Below are 15956 nucleotides of genomic sequence, written 5' to 3'. Positions count from 1 at the left end.
CATGATGAGGAGAGAAATGGAAGATATTAAAAACAACAACCAAAAAATCTTTTAGAGCTAAAAAATATAATATCTGAAGCGAAAAATTCCCCAAATGTAATTAGACACTGCAAACTAGAAGTGAGACAATGTTGATTAATGAACTTGAAAACACAGCAAGAGAAACCATCCAAATTGAAGCACAGTGAACAGAATTTCAGTTTGGCAGGATGAATAAGTTCTAGAGATCTAATATACAACACGGTAACTATAATTCATAATACTATATCGTATACCTGAAATTTGGTAAGAGAGCAACTCTCACCACACACGAAAAAAGGAAAAGAGAATCTGAAACTAATATAATACTGTATGTTTAACTACACTGGAATTTTTTAAAAAATTAGAATGGCTAATAAAGACTTCAGTTAAATGGGAAAAAAAGGAAAAGGAAACTATAAGGTGATGAATAAGTTAATTAGCTTGATTTGGTAATTATTTCACAATATGTATCAAAACATCATATTATACACCTTAAATCTACACAATTTTTATTAAGTATATCTCAATGAAGCTGTAAAACAAAAATGAACTGAAGCACAGAGAGAAAAAAAATTAACAGCCTTGGGGGCGCCTGGGTGGCTCAGTCGGTTAAGCGGCTGCCTTCGGCTCAGGTCATGATCCCAGGGTCCTGGGATCGAGCCCCGCATCGGGCTCCCTGCTCGGCGGGAAGCCTGCTTCTCCCTCTCCCACTCCCCCTACTTGTGTTCCCTCTCTCCTGTCTCTCTCTCTGTCAGATAAATAAATAAAATCTTAAAAAAAAAAAAATTAACAGCCTCAGTGACCTGTGGGACAATATTAAAGTGGTCTTACATGCATGTTATTGGAGTCTCAGAAAAAGAGCAGGAGAATATCTGAGGAAATATGGCTGAAAACATTTACTCTGATGGAAGCTATAATCCCACAGATTCAAGGAGTTCAATGAATTTTAAACAGGTTAAACACAAAACTCCAAAAAGACACACCATAATCAAATTACTGGAAACCCATGATAAAGAGAAAATTGTAAAAGCCTCCAAAGGAAAAAAGACACATTACATACAAGGGAACAAGGATAAGAATGACTACTGACTTCCCATCAGAAATAGTGCAATAAGGGATGCCTGGGTGGCTCAGTTGGTTAAGCGTCTGCCTTCAGCTCAGGTCATGATCCCAGGATCCTGGGATCGAGTCCTGCATCAGGCTCCCTGCTCAGCGGGGAGTCTGCTTCTCCCTCTGCTGCTCCCCCTGCTTGTGTTCTCTGTCTCTCTCTCTCTCTGACAAATAAATAAAATATTAAAAAAAAAAAAGAAAGAAAGAAAATGAACACTAAGAGAATAAATGCCAGCAGACCAGCACTTAAAAAAAAAATACTAAAGGAAGTTCTTCATGCTAAGAGAAAATGTTATGAGACAGAAACTTAGTTCTACACAAAACAATAGAAGTGGGAATGATTCGGACGCCTGGGTGGCTCAGTTGGTAAGCATCTGCCTTCAGCTCCCGGGGTTCTGGGTTCGAGTCCTGCATCGGGCTCCCTGCTCAGCGGGGAGCCTGCTTCTCCCTCTGTTTGCTGCTCCCCCTGCTTGTGCACTCTCTTGCTGTCTCTCTCTGACAAATAAATAAATAAAAATAAAATCTTAAAAAAAAAAAAGAACTAGGAATTAGGAATGATTAATATAGGCATAATTATAAAAGACTTGAACATTAAAATTTTATTTTAGGGGCGCTTGGGTGGCTCAGTCGTTGAGCGTCTGCCTTCGGCTCAGGTCATGATCCCGGAGTCCTCAGATAGAGCCCCGCATCAGGCTCCCTGCTCTGCGGGAAGCCTGCTTCCCCCTCTCCCCCTGCTTGTGTTCCCTCTCTCGCTGTGTCTCTCTCTGTCAAATAAATAAATAAAATCTTTAAAAAATAATAATAACAATAAAATTTTAAAAAATTTATTTTAAATATAACTGACTGTTGGGGTGCCTGGGTGGCTCAGTCAGTTGAGCGTCTGCCTTCGGCTCAGGCCATGATCCCAGGTACTGGGATCAAGCCCTGCATCAGGCTCCCTACTCAGTGGGGAGCCTGCTTCTCCCTCTGCCACTCCCCCTGCTTGTACTCTCTTTATCACTCACTCTCTCTAATAAATAAATAAATAATCTTAAAAAAAAGAGAGCTAAAAATAAATAAATAAATAAAAATGGTTTAAAATTAAAAAAAGAAAAAGAACAAGAAAGTAAAGTAATATGATATTATTCGAAGGTCACCTTGATACAGTAATATGTATAGTATAAATATATATAATACATAATGTAAACTCTACAGTAACCACTAAAAGGTGAAGTGTTATAGTTAATTGGATAATAAAAGAGATAAAATGGAATACTAAAACAATCAACATAAAGACAGAAAAGGGGAAAAATGATCAAAGAATGAATTGTACAAATAGAAAAACTGCAAAACAGGAGTCTAAAAACCAACCATATCTGTAATTACATTACATATAAATAGTAAAAACTCTAAAGACTCCATTTGAAAGTTGGAGATTGTCAAACTGGATAAAAAAAGAGACTACAACTATATGTTATCTTACAAGAGATGCAGCTTATAAAGATGTAGATAGATTTAAAGTGGAAAGGAAGAAAAAGATGTACCAGGCAAATAATAATCAAAAGATAGCTTAGCTACATCAGTGGTTACATTAATATCAGACAAAGTAGACTTAGGAACAAAGAATATTACCAAAGATAAAGACAAATATTCCATGACTATGAAAAGGATCAAATTCATCAAGAAGACAATAATCTTAACCTGTACACACTTAATAACAGAGATTCAAAATATGCGCAGGGAAGGAAAAATTCTTCCTTTACTCTTAAGGCCTTCCAGCTGGACTAAGAATTAAATTTACATCAGACAGATTAACAAGAGAAAAAAAAGTTTTATTACTTGCACACAGAGGCCCAATAATGTAATTGAGACCTAAAGAAGTGACCACGGTGGTTTTTATACAGAGACAATAAATCTGTGGGGAACTGACAGGACAAAGTAAAATTAAAAGTAAAATTAACTTTAGGAGCTTTAATTAGTAAGGAATTCTAAAGAGAATTTGGGCTCTGATAATAAATTAGTAAAAAAGTAACAAGGGTTGTTTATACATTCTTCTTGGCTCTAAATTTCCCATCTGGGTGATACAGATGCCTTTTTAAACCTCCTGGTACAAGGAGAGTACCTTTCAAATAAGAGATTTATTTCCTGCTTTTAGGGGGACAGAGGAGGGTCAGAAAGTCCTTCTTGCATAGCCTGTCTCTTAAGTAACTTTTATTTAAAATAATCAATATGCCAAGGGCGCATGGGTGGCTCAGTCATTTAAGCATCTGACTCTTGGTTTCAGCTTGGGTCATGATCTCAGGTTCCTGCGATTGAGCCCTGTGGCGGGCTCCTGGCTCAGAGGGGAGTCGGCTTCTCTCCCTCTCCCACTGTCCCTCCCCCTGCTCAAGTTCTTTCTCTCAAATAAATAAATAAATCTTTAATAAAATAATAAAATAATCAAGATGCCAAAATGGCACATGCCCTTGGCTCCCACATTTCTGAGGTAAAACCTGACAAAAATGAAAGGAGAAACAGACAAATCCGTAATTACACTTGAAGATTTCAATCCTTCTTTCTTAATAATTGACAAAACAATTGCACAAGTTAAAAAGACTAGGGAAGACTTGAACAACACTAACCAATTTGACCTAACTGACATTTATAGACTACTACACTCAACAACAGCAGAATACAAATTCCTTTTAGGCAGACATAGAACCATTTACCAAGACAGAAATCATACAAAGTATGCTCTCTGATCACAATGGAATTAAATTAGAAATAAGTAATACAAAGATCTGGAAAATCCCAAATATTTGGAAATTAAATAACATACTTCTAACAACTCACTGCTCAAAAAAGAAATTACCAGGGAAATTAGAAGGTATTTCAAGATAAATCCTAAGTAAAATATAACCAAATAAATAAATAAATAAAATACAACATATCAAAATGTGGGGGATGCACTTAAAGCAGTGCTGAAAGGTGGCGCCTGGGTGGCTCAGTCGTTAGGCCTCTGCCTTGGGTTCAGGTCATGATCCCAGGGTCCTGGGATCGAGCGCCACATCGGGCTCCCTGCTCCGCGGGAAGCCTGCTTCTCCCTCTCCCCCTCCCCCTGCTTGTGTTCCCTCTCTCGCTGTGTCTCTCTCTGTCAAATAAATAAAATCTTCAAATAAATAAATAAATAAATAAATAAATAAATAAAATCATTTAAGCTTCTACTTTAATTTAGAAAAAAGTGCAAATTAAACAAAAAACAAATAGAAATAAAAAAGATAAAAACAGAAATCAGTGAAACAGAAGATGGGCAATCAACAGAAAAAAACCTATGACACCAAAGTTGGTGCTCTGAAAAGAAAAAAAAAACCCTACAAATGATTAATATCATGAATAAAAGAATGCACATCACTACAGATCTTATAGGCATTAAAAGAATAACAGCATATTAAGCATCTGAAATCATCCAACCTACCTCTTCGAAGGAATATTTTTCTACAGTATGAAGAGCATCTTGTGTCTCATTCCACCCTCCAACAGAATAGATACAGTCATTGAGTGCAGCCACACCAAGATATGCTCTCCTGGTTCCCATTGGAGGAAGTGGAGACCAACGCTTAGAAAGTGGATCATATACTTCAAAAGAACGAAGCTCTATTCCTTCATTGCTGATGCCCCCAATTACATAAATTAAACCTGGAAACACAATATTTTTGTTCAGATGCTACAGAAAATAGAATATAAATAATTATAAAAAGTAATAGTTGTGATTTATGTCTGCTACGCTGATGTCATATTTTAATGTAGGGCTCACATTATCCTTTAAGAGAGAAAACTGACTTCTGTCTAGTATATCATAGCTTACATTTAAGCATGTTACAAAGAATTAGAGGTATAATTTAAAGTGGCATTTAGGGGCGCCTGGGTGGCTCAGATGGTTAAGCGTCTGCCTTTGGCTCAGGTCATGATCCTGGTCCTGGGATCAAATCCCACATCTGGCTCCTTGCTCAGCAGGAAGCCTGCTTCTCCCTCTCCCACTCCCCCTGCTTGTGTTCCCTCTCCCGCTGTCTCTCTCTCTGTCAAATAAATAAATAAAATCTTTTAAAAATAAATAAATAAATAAAGTGGCATTTAAAGGGTGCCTGGGTAGTTCAGTCGGTTAAGCATCCAACTCTTGATTTCGGCTCAGGTCATGATCTCAGGGTCCTGTGTCGTTGTGCTCCATGCTAAGCATGGAGTCTGCTTAAGATTCTCTCCCTCTCCTTCTGCCCTTCCCCCACCCCCACGCACGTGCTCTCTCTCTAAAATAAATAAATACATCTTTAAAAAGAATTAAGTGACATTTATTTTTCAAAGAACTTATAATGCTATAACAAAACAGTCAGACAAGGTTTCCCATCTTATTGTCTGCTTGATGATCTCAAGTTCCAGAATCACTGCTACCATGAGGTAAAAAAGGAAAGGGAGAGTGATTTTTTTTTCCCCTAAAAAAATGCCATGCACTTAAACTGGGAATGATATGGCCTTGTTTGGTGACAGCCTACCTGTTGCTCAAATGGATATAGTGAATTGAATTCAAATTAGAATAGTTATATGGGTAGATTAAGGTATTCAGGATCAATTACTAGATTACAATAGAATATAATTCACAGTGAGTTTCTTATTAAATTTGATTTGAAACTAATGGTTCTGACAATCTACAATGAGGAGCTATAAGTTATAAAGAATGGCATTTTAAGAAATGTGAGCTAAATGTCAGTGAACTTGGGTTCTAGCTTCAGCTTTGCCAGTAACCAGCTATGGGAAAAGACAATTCACAACCTTCCTGATCTTCAGCTTGCTCATCTAGAAATAAAGGGGTTGAAATAGATAATCTCCAAGATGCCTCTCTAGCTCTATGATTTTTGAAGATACAATACTGTGATTTATAAGAAATACATAATTGGGGGACGCCTGGGTGGGCTCAGTTCGTTATGCGTCTGCCTTTGGCTCAGGTCATGATCCCAGGGTCCTGGGATCCAGCCCTGTGTGGGGCTCCCTGCTCAGCGGGAGTTTGCTTCTCCCTCTCCCTCTGCCCCTCCCCCTGCTCATGTTCTCTCTCCCCACGCCTCAAATAAATAAAGTCTTAAAAAAATTAAATTATAAAATATATATATATATTTATTTATTTCTCATCTATATATGGTCTTCATCCACAATTCCTTGCTCACAGCAACCCAAACCCTTGGAATTTCCAAAGTGTTAAGAATGATCAGGGTTGTCTTTTTTTATGCTAATGAGGTAACTTTGGGAAAGCACTTAAGGATGGGGGGTGGTTGCCAAAGGAGCCAAACCTATGATTTGCGTGTGGGAACTTTCAGTCTCAGCCCCTGACCTCTGGGAATAGGAGAAGGTGTAGAGGTTGAATCAATCACCAATGACCAATGATTTAACCACTCATGCCTATGTATAGTGAAGCCTCCATAAAAATCCAAAAGGAAAGGGTTTGGAGAGCTTCTGGGTTGGTGAATACGTGGAGATGTGGGGACAGTGGAGTATCTGGAGAGGGCATGAAAACTCTGTGCCCCTTCCTCATAACGACTTTGCATCTCTTCCATCTAGCTGTTCCTGTGTTATATCATTTTAGTAGTAACATTTTCTCTGAGTTCTGTGAGTCACCCTAGCAAATTAATTGAACCTGAAGAGGAGGGACCATTAGAACTTCTGATCTATAGCCAGTCTATCAGAAGCACAGGTAATAGCCTGGGGAGGATGAGCATCTTGTAGGACTGAGCTTCAACCTGTGGAATTTGATGCTATCTCCAGGTATGGGTACATAGTGTTAGAGTTGAGTTGAATTCTCCAACACCCAGCTGGTGTTCTGAGAACCTCTTCTTGTTAGTAGGAGGGAAACTGCCCCTCACCCCTATGTTGAAAACTAAGTCTCAGAACCCCTAATTTATATGAGAAGATAAAAATAATAGATACAAAACAATTAGAGAACACTATAGTATTACACAATAGAATACAGTCTGTACCATGTAATTTGAACATTAAAATGCTAATGGAAATCTGAGAAGGTATTCACAAAGCAGAAAGAACTTGAGCTGGGAATAGCAGGTTGAGTTGTTATAACAATGAGCACACTGCTCACTACTCTACAGGTACATATGAATCTGCTCTCCAATTCTGGACGAAGAATCAGGTTCTACTTGACAGTGCTTACCAACTACTTCTCAGGGTATAGTAGACAATTAAAATAATGTTTGTACACCATTTTAATATGTAGTACAACATTTTTCAAATCTGTCATAGCATTATATTCTGTGTGGACTGAATCAGAATGTGCCCGGTAAGAAAACACTGAAAATGCCAAAAGAAGAGACAGTGAAGATTGTTTTTTATATCCTCTTCCTACTTAGAAATACTTACTAAGGACTGTATGGGAGAGAAAGTGACAAAGATGGATGAAGGTTCAAATGCTTATTTTGCCAGTAAGGTATTTGTGCCTATCTGTAATTTTTAATTCTAGCTTTGTTTATTTTGGAAAAAAATGATTATTTTGGCAATACAGAAATAAAGATATAAGAGGTTAAAACATATAAAATGTTAAAAGCAATACTTCCATACTGTCAGTGTCAAGCATTCAATACTAACAGACATAAAATAGTTCTGTTAAAATAAAGCTTCAAGTTTAGCTGGTTTTTTTTTTTTTTTAAGATTTTATTTATTTATTTGAGAGAGAGAGCATGAGAGGGGTAAGGGTCAGAGGGAGAAGCAGACTCCCTGCTGAGCAGGGAGCCTGACGTGGGACTTGATCCCGGGACTCCAGGATCATGACCTGAGCCGAAGGCAGTTGCTTAACCAACTGAGCCACCCAGGCGCTCCCAAGCTTAGTTTTTTTAAAAAATATATTTTTAGGGGAAAAAAAGGGGGGCACCTGGGTGACTCAGTCAGTTAAGCATCTGACGTTTGATTTCAGCTCAGGTCATGATCTCAGGGTTGTGAGATTGAGCCCTGTGTTGGGCTCCATGCTGGGCATGGAGCCTGCTTAGGATTCTCTTCTCTCCCTCTGTCCCTCCCCCAAAAGATAAACAATAAAATAAAATAAAATACATTTTCAGGAAAAATTTTTTAGAAAGCAATTACCTTGCATTTCACAACACCCAAAGTAGTAGCGTGACATAGCCATGTTGCCAACTACTTCCCACTTATTTTCATCAGGATCAAATCGTTCAATGGTGTTCCCTATCTCAGCTCCAACCCATCCACCTGTAACCAAACAGAAAAATGTCAATTCTGGATAAAGGAGTCTTATCTTTGAAAAATACCTTAGAAAACATCTAATCTGGCAACTTTATATTCTGAATGATTATCACATGGACCAGAGAGGGTTATTTGTCCAAGATCATACAAAAAGTTAGAATCTGACTATAAAACTTGGATCTTAACTCTCTGCCTAGTTTTCATCAGAGATTTAAAACAAAACAAAATAAAAACAAAAGTTCATCATATTGCTTAGGAAATAAGGTATTTTGCAAAACTACCTTTTGAAACAACTTCTGCATATTCAGAATGGCTATCCTAATCATGAGATTTAACTAGTTAGCTAAAGTACTTCACTGGACATCTTATCTACATTTTATCTCCATCTCCTTCTAAGAGCTCCATACTTGACAATATTCCCCAAGTAATTCAATTTTGAAAATAAAAATTTATAAAACTGAAAAAATATAAGTTTCTTGGGGCGCCTGGATGGCTCAGTTGTTGAGCGTCTGCCTTTGGCTCAGGTCATGATCCCAGGGTCCTGGGATCGAGCCCCGCATCGGGCTCCCTGCTCGGCGGGAAGCCTGCTTCTCCCTCTCCCACTCCCCCTGCTTGTGTTCCCTCTCTCGCTGTATCTCTATTAAAAAAAAAAAAAAAAGTTTCTTATGGGAGGGAAGGAAAATGTCTAAAGTAATTAGAATCTAAGAATTTAAATAATACTAGATATCCTTAAACCAAAAAGCATAATTACCCAAAGCATAGATAGCCCCATAACACACACACACTCCCAAGCCACAGCGGGGGTGATTCATTGAAGCTACAGTTGTCCACTGTTTAGTAACTGGATCATAGCATTCAGTACAGTCAAAAATCATCGAATCCTTTTCACCTGAGTTAAATAAAAGAGACACATATCAGAAGGTTTAGTGCTGCTAATAGCCTGGAACCATAATACAATATTCAGTAGCATTCTGTATTATCAGAAATTCAACTATTATGTCTGATTTTATACTATTCATTAAGATTAGTTTGCCCCATAAGTGTTATTATAAATCAATAGCACTGTCATTTATTAAAGCCCACTTAATGAAACAAGGCATAATTTTCCTATTATCTATTTCTAATTCTACCACCCAAATAATCCGTGTAATTTTGGGGGATAAAATTTGTACTTTAACACTTCTATATTTTTTCATGTATTAGTTTGGATACCTGGCTCTGGTATAATTTGAATTTTAATGCAATCCTTATCTAGCAACAAAGAGAAAATAAAAATTTCTAAAAAGGTACCACTTAAAATAGAATTTTAAAAAAGACTCTACCTAGAAATAAGTCTAATCAAAGATTGTACAAGACCTCTGGCAGATAAAATTTATAAACTTCATTTAGATAAAATTTTAAATTAAGGAATATCTAAGTAAATGAAGAGATATATCATGTTCATGAATTAGAAGAATCAATGTAAAGATGATTATCCCCAAACTGATTTATAGATTTAACATAATCCCAATTTGAAACACACTTTTTTTATTGTGTTAAAATACAAGTAACATAAAATTTACCATCTTAACCATTTTTAAGTGTAGAGTTCAGTGATGTTAAACACATTCATATTTTTGTGCAGCCATCACCTCTATCAACCCCCAAAACTCTCTACATCTTGTAAAACTCAAACATTATACTGATTCAAACAATAACTCCCCATTCTCCCCTCCCCCAGCCCCAGACAACCACCATTGTATTTCCTGTATTTTAGGATTTTGACTATTCTAAGTACCTCATATAAGTGGAATCATACACTATTTTTATTTTTTTTCCAACTAACATTTTTTAAATTTAAATTCAATTAATTAACATATAATATATTATTGGTTTCAGAGGTAGAGGTCAGTGATTCATCAGTCTTATATAATACCAGAGCTCATTACATCACGTGCCCCCCCTTAATGTCCATCACCGTTACCCCTTCCCCCTACCCCTCTCCCCTTCAGCAGCCCTCAGTTTGTTTCCTATGCTTAAGAGTCTCTTATAGTTTGTCTCCCTCTCTGATTTCGTCTTGTTTTATTTTTTCCTCTCCTCCCCTATGATCCTCTGTTTTGTTTCCTAAATTCCACATATGAGTGAGATCATATGATAATTGTCTTTCTCTGACTGACTTACTTCACTTAGCATAATACACTCTGGTTCCATCCACGTCATTGCAGATGGCAAGATTTCATTTTTTTGATGGCTGACTAGTATTCCATTGTCGTACATTATTTTTAAAGACAGATTTGACAAAAGAAAACAAACAGATTTGATGCACTGGCTCTAAAATTTATATAGAAGTACATAGGGCCCAGAATAGCCAAGCACTCCCACACAAGAATAGTAAGGGGAGAAACTGTCCTATCAGGTAAGCTTATCAGACTTAAAACAGACCTATAGTGATTAAGATAACGATACACAGAGAGAACAAAACAGAAAAGAAATTCTAGAAAGAGATACCAACATATATGATTACCTGATATATGACAGAGTTTGCACTGCACAGCAATAGGGAAACAAAAGCTTTTTATGCTGGGATAATTGGTTATATCTATGAGGAAAAGATGAAACTGGTTCCCTACTCATATTATGTAAAAACTTAACTCCAGGTGGATTGCACACATACATTACAGACATACAGTTAGTTCTAAAACTAAAATTTTAGAAAATAATAAAGGTATATATCCTCATGACTTTGGAGTAGGGAAGGATTTCTTTAAAAAGATACTAGAAACACTAACCATAAAGGGAAAATAAATAATAGAGTTAGCTACATTAAAATGAAAAATACAGGGGCACCTGGGTGGCTCAGTCGTTAAGCGTCTGCCTTCAGCTCGGGTCATGATCCCAGGGTCCTGGGATCGAGCCCCGCACTGGGCTCCCCACTCAGCAGGAGGCCTGCTTCTCCCTCTCCCACTCCTCCTGCTTGTGTTCCCTCTCTTGCTGTGTCTCTGTCAAATAAATAAAATCTTTAAAAAAATAAAATGAAAAATACATTTATCAAAAGATATCATAAAGAAAAAAAAGATACCGTAAAGAAAGTGAAAGATGAAGCAGCAGAGTAGCAAAAGGTATTTGCAGCACATATAACATATAACTTTATGAGGGCCTGGAATCCTGAACATATAAAACTACTGTGCAGAAAAGAATCCGCACAGCAGACCTGAGAATGCCTATCCTTAGAAAGACCTGCTTGCAAGATTGACCCTTGGCTGGAATCTGGAAACATACCTTGTAAACAATTCCCTACACTGATATAAAAATTTCCCTAAATAATAAGAGTGGCCTCTTGCAGTGATAAAAATGTCCTGGAATTGGGGCGCCTGGGTGGCTCAGTCGTCAAGCGTCTGAGCAAAATTTTCTACTACAAACCTGAATTACTTTGATAATAAAAATTATCTTAAAATTATATATTATAAAATATCTTAAAATAGCAATGTTGATATTATTAATAATAGTAGGCCGAGTTGAAGTGCCTGGCTGACTTAGTAGAGCATGTGGCCCTTGATCTCGGTCATGAGGTTAAGCCCCACATTGGATGCGGAGCCTACTTAAAAATAAATAAATAAATAAATAATAGTGAAGTCATAGCATTTTTGAAGGGTGCCCATAAGTATTTCTGTGGCATGAGGAAAGGGGACACATATATATGAAAGTGTCACACAGGACACTGTGACCCTATGTTAAACAGGAGAGTTCATGCAATGAAACTATCCATAATTGCCAAAATGTATATAAAAAGAGCTATGAGAGTTTTAGTCAAAGATTATATAGAATCATGGTCTTTATGCTGACAGAAAGTTATTGCTTAAAACTCTTATTTCTTTGTTGGGATTTCTGGATTCACCATGGCATTTATTGATTTAATGAACTGAGTTCTTTTTCTTTTTAAGATTTTATTTATTTTATTTGAGAGAGAGAGAGTGCACATGGGGGGAGGGGTAGAGGGAGAGGGACAAGCAAACTCGGCACTGAGCAGAGCCCAACGTGGGGCTCGATCTCACGACCCTGAGATCATGACCTGAGCCAAAATCAAGAGTCAGCTGCTTAACCAGCTGAGCCACCCAGTTGCCTCTTAATGAACTGTTTTTAAGGGACAATTATGTTCCCTCCAAAAGAGAAGTAAAAACCAAATATTCTCTATATCTCTCTCATCTTAAACTGACAGTATCATAGTCAAAAAATAGTAATAACATTTTCAAGAGGTGCCTGGGTGGTGCAGTCGGTTAAGGGACCAACTCTTGGTTGCTCAGGTCGTGATCTCAGGGTTGTGAGATCAAGCCCTACATTGGGCTCAGCGCTGAGCCTGCCTGAGATTCTCCCTCTCCCTCTGCTACCCCTCCGCTAGTTCTCTCTCTCAAATAATTAATAAATCTAAAAAAATAATTTTTTTTATATACAACTTTTTGTGTTTTAGACTAACCCATAGAAATAAGGCATAATGATTAGTTCTAAGGGTTAGAGGACCTGCCTAGGCTTGTTGCTATAAAGACAAATTATACAGAAGTAAATATTGATATAAAAGCATTAACATTTATTTCTCTTTAGATCTTCCTCTGATAATTAGTTCCCTCCAACATTCAAAACTCCTTTTATTTAATCTTATTAATCATTTTATAATTCCTAATAATAGTTTCAGAAAACAGTGATTTCAACCAAGAAATATATCCCAATGTCTAGATGACTTAGTTTTTATAAATCTCATTGCCCAGGTAACTATGTTAATTAAATACAACTTCCAGTATGTGAAATTAAATTTCAAAATTAAAACAATTTTTATCACAAACATTTGGTGCCACATTTTATAAACAACTTTTCATCAAAATCAAACCTAAGTATTCTGCCTTGGAATAAATCACAGTATCCCTCTGGTCAGAAACATTCAATTATCTTCTGTTTCCTCTTTCTTTTTTCATTCATTTATTCATTAAATATTTATTGAGCACAACCATATCTATGTATACCCCACAGTACCTAACAATATATATAAGTCATATAAGAATGCAGTCAACTTACAGCTAGAGACTAAAAAGGGAAAGAAGACATTTTCATTATTACCTCCAATAGCATAAACCATCCCTCCCAGAACTGCTACTCCCAGCCCGCATCGAGCCTGATGAAGTGAAGACACAGTGGTCCAGTACTGGCTAAAGGTGTCAAAACGTTCTACACAGCTGAGGGCTCTGCTATCACTCCAACGACCCCCCTGCAACCGAGTATATCCACCTGAATGAAGGAAAGGAGATACACAGCAAATCACTTACTGCTAAATATGGAAATGACAGTAATGAGAAAAATCTAGCCCTCTACATCTAGACATTCAGTCAATAACTATTTCATAGCCAGGAATAAGTGCTTTAGAGCCTGCCACATATACATATATTATTCTTAAATACGCCAAGTCCTGAAAGATGATGGCTTAAATGCAATGAGGTCAACCAGTGTTCTACCACCTGGTTTTGGTTATAATAGAATGTTAGATAAAACATAAAAGGAGCTGGTTATGTGTCTAGTTAGGAGGTCTCATTATGACTTCTATTAGTATCTTTTTCAATTAAAAATAGTTGAAACCCTTGTTTAACTGCACATCCCATCATTAAAAAAATTGTAGCATGCACTCAAAAATTACATATTTAGATAGCATACATGAAATCATACATATAATTACATACAGATTATAAATTATGTTATGAAGTATATATAAAATATTATGTATGTAAATCTGAATAATCTGTTTATATATACATCACATATTAATAATACTTAATGTTTTTTAAAATAAAAAAGATGTTTTAATATGTTCACCTGATACTTCTGTGGATTATCCTGTATGCCCACACTTTAGAGACCACTAGTTCCTATAATCCCTAATCATCTAAGACACCATGAATAGTTAAAAATGTTGAGATTTTCCTTATTTTTCACTGGAATTCACATTTTTAACTTTTCAAGCAATATTTCATAAATCAGTTATTTGACACTAATTGGACAATCTAAGAACCCAACAACTTATATCACAGAATAACAGATGTCAAATAAATAGCTATTTATTCTTAGATGTATCCACTGTATTAAACATAATCAATTAATCTGTAGCCTCTATGTGAAATTAAATATACCTATTTGACACACTTGCATATTCTGATGTGTAAAACAATAACAACAAAATATTCAAAGGTTTTACTCCTGAAAATAAAGATTATTTGTATCACTTTTTAAAAGGTTCTCACCTACTGCATATAGGTACTTTCTTGCTTTCTTCCGAGGCCGAACTTTAGATGTCTGCAGAAAACTACAAAACTTGTTCTCTTTGGGAGATTTGCACACCTCACAGTACTCTTTCAAAAGTGTTTGCAACGCAACACGAAGATTAAAATCGGATACTCCTAAAGCAAGTTTGACAAGATACTGTTTTAATCAACTATTAAATAATATTGAAAAGACATGTTCCCATAAAGATAGAACACATTTATCAAAAAATAAAAACTCGGGCGCCTGGGTGGCTCAGTCGTTAAGCGTCTGCCTTCGGCTCAGGTCATGATCCCGGGGTCCTGGGATCGAGGCCCGCATCGGGCTCCCTGCTCCGCGGGAAGCCTGCTTCTCCCTCTCCCACTCCCCCGGCTTGTGTTCCCTCTCTCGCTCTCTCTCTCTGTCAAATAAATAAATTTAAAAAAATAAAAAAATAAAAACTCATCATCAGGCAATTGCGATTGTTTCCTACAATACCAAATATTATTTTTCTCATTGTTACTAAAGACTATACTTTCCTTAAATCAAAAATTGTTTTTAACAATATGTTTCATAATATCTAATTTAAAAACACATGTGTGAGGATTTCTAAACAAAGATGGCAAGGTAAAATAGGACCATGATTATCCAACAAAATGGAAAAATAAAATAGCCCAATATTCTATACTTATGACTTAATAACGAGAAGACAGGGGTGCCTGGGTGGCTCAGTTGTTAGGTGTCTGCTTTCGGCTCAGGTCATGATCCCAGGGTCCTGGGATCGAGCCCCACATCGGGCTCCCTGCTTTGCAGGAAGCCTGCTTCTCCCTCTCCCACTCTCCTTGCTTGTGTTCTGTCTCTCGCTGTCTCTCTCTCTGTCAAATAAATAAATAAAATCTTAAAAAAACAAAACAAAAAGATATAAAATTATATCATGTACTTTAAAAAAGGATAGTCAATGCAAGAAACAAAAGATTCCAGTGGGATGAGGTCCATCTCCTAAAACTTTGAGCATGATTGGGTATACTGTTCCTGCCCAAAGATGCTTAGCTGAGGTGAAATGGGGATGAAAGTCAACCTATGTCCACTTGGCAAGCTATAAGACCTGGCCTCTTTTTTTTTTTTTTTTAAGATTTTATTTATTTATTTGACAGAGAGAGACACAGAGGGAACACAAGCAGGGGGAGTGGGAGAGGGAGAAGCAGGCTCCCCACTGAGCAGGGAGCCCGATGCGGGGCTCGATCCCAGGACCCTGGGATTATGACCGGAGCCGAAGGCAGACACTTAATGACTGAGCCACCCAGGCGCCCCAAGACCTGGCCTCTTGAATGGGATTATTTTCTAATTTACACAAAGACACCATATAT

The 15956-nt window shown here is 37.0% G+C and overlaps 1 protein-coding gene across 3 annotated transcripts in view; it reads right to left on the bottom strand.

Annotated features, from left to right (window-relative positions):
* IPP (intracisternal A particle-promoted polypeptide) overlaps positions 1-15956 on the bottom strand; it is a 40740-nt gene that overhangs the window by 9311 nt on the left and 15473 nt on the right. For 2 of the 3 annotated variants that reach the window (XM_032430045.1, XM_032430026.1), the window contains exons 4-8: positions 14592-14747; positions 13420-13587; positions 9086-9223; positions 8218-8340; positions 4565-4785 (exon numbers count right to left, since the gene is read on the bottom strand). In XM_032430045.1, coding sequence (XP_032285936.1) covers positions 4565-4785; positions 8218-8340; positions 9086-9223; positions 13420-13587; positions 14592-14747 — 806 coding nt within the window. The remainder of the gene's footprint in view (positions 1-4564; positions 4786-8217; positions 8341-9085; positions 9224-13419; positions 13588-14591; positions 14748-15956) is intronic. The other variant, XM_032430035.1, reaches the window with a different exon arrangement.

This window comes from Phoca vitulina, unplaced genomic scaffold, assembly GCF_004348235.1.
Source record: "Phoca vitulina isolate PV1807 unplaced genomic scaffold, GSC_HSeal_1.0 scaffold2, whole genome shotgun sequence".
NCBI classification, from domain to species: Eukaryota; Metazoa; Chordata; class Mammalia; order Carnivora; family Phocidae; genus Phoca; species Phoca vitulina.
The sequence above is the reverse complement of the archived record's forward strand: the minus strand, read 5'-3'. Positions and strand labels throughout refer to the sequence as shown.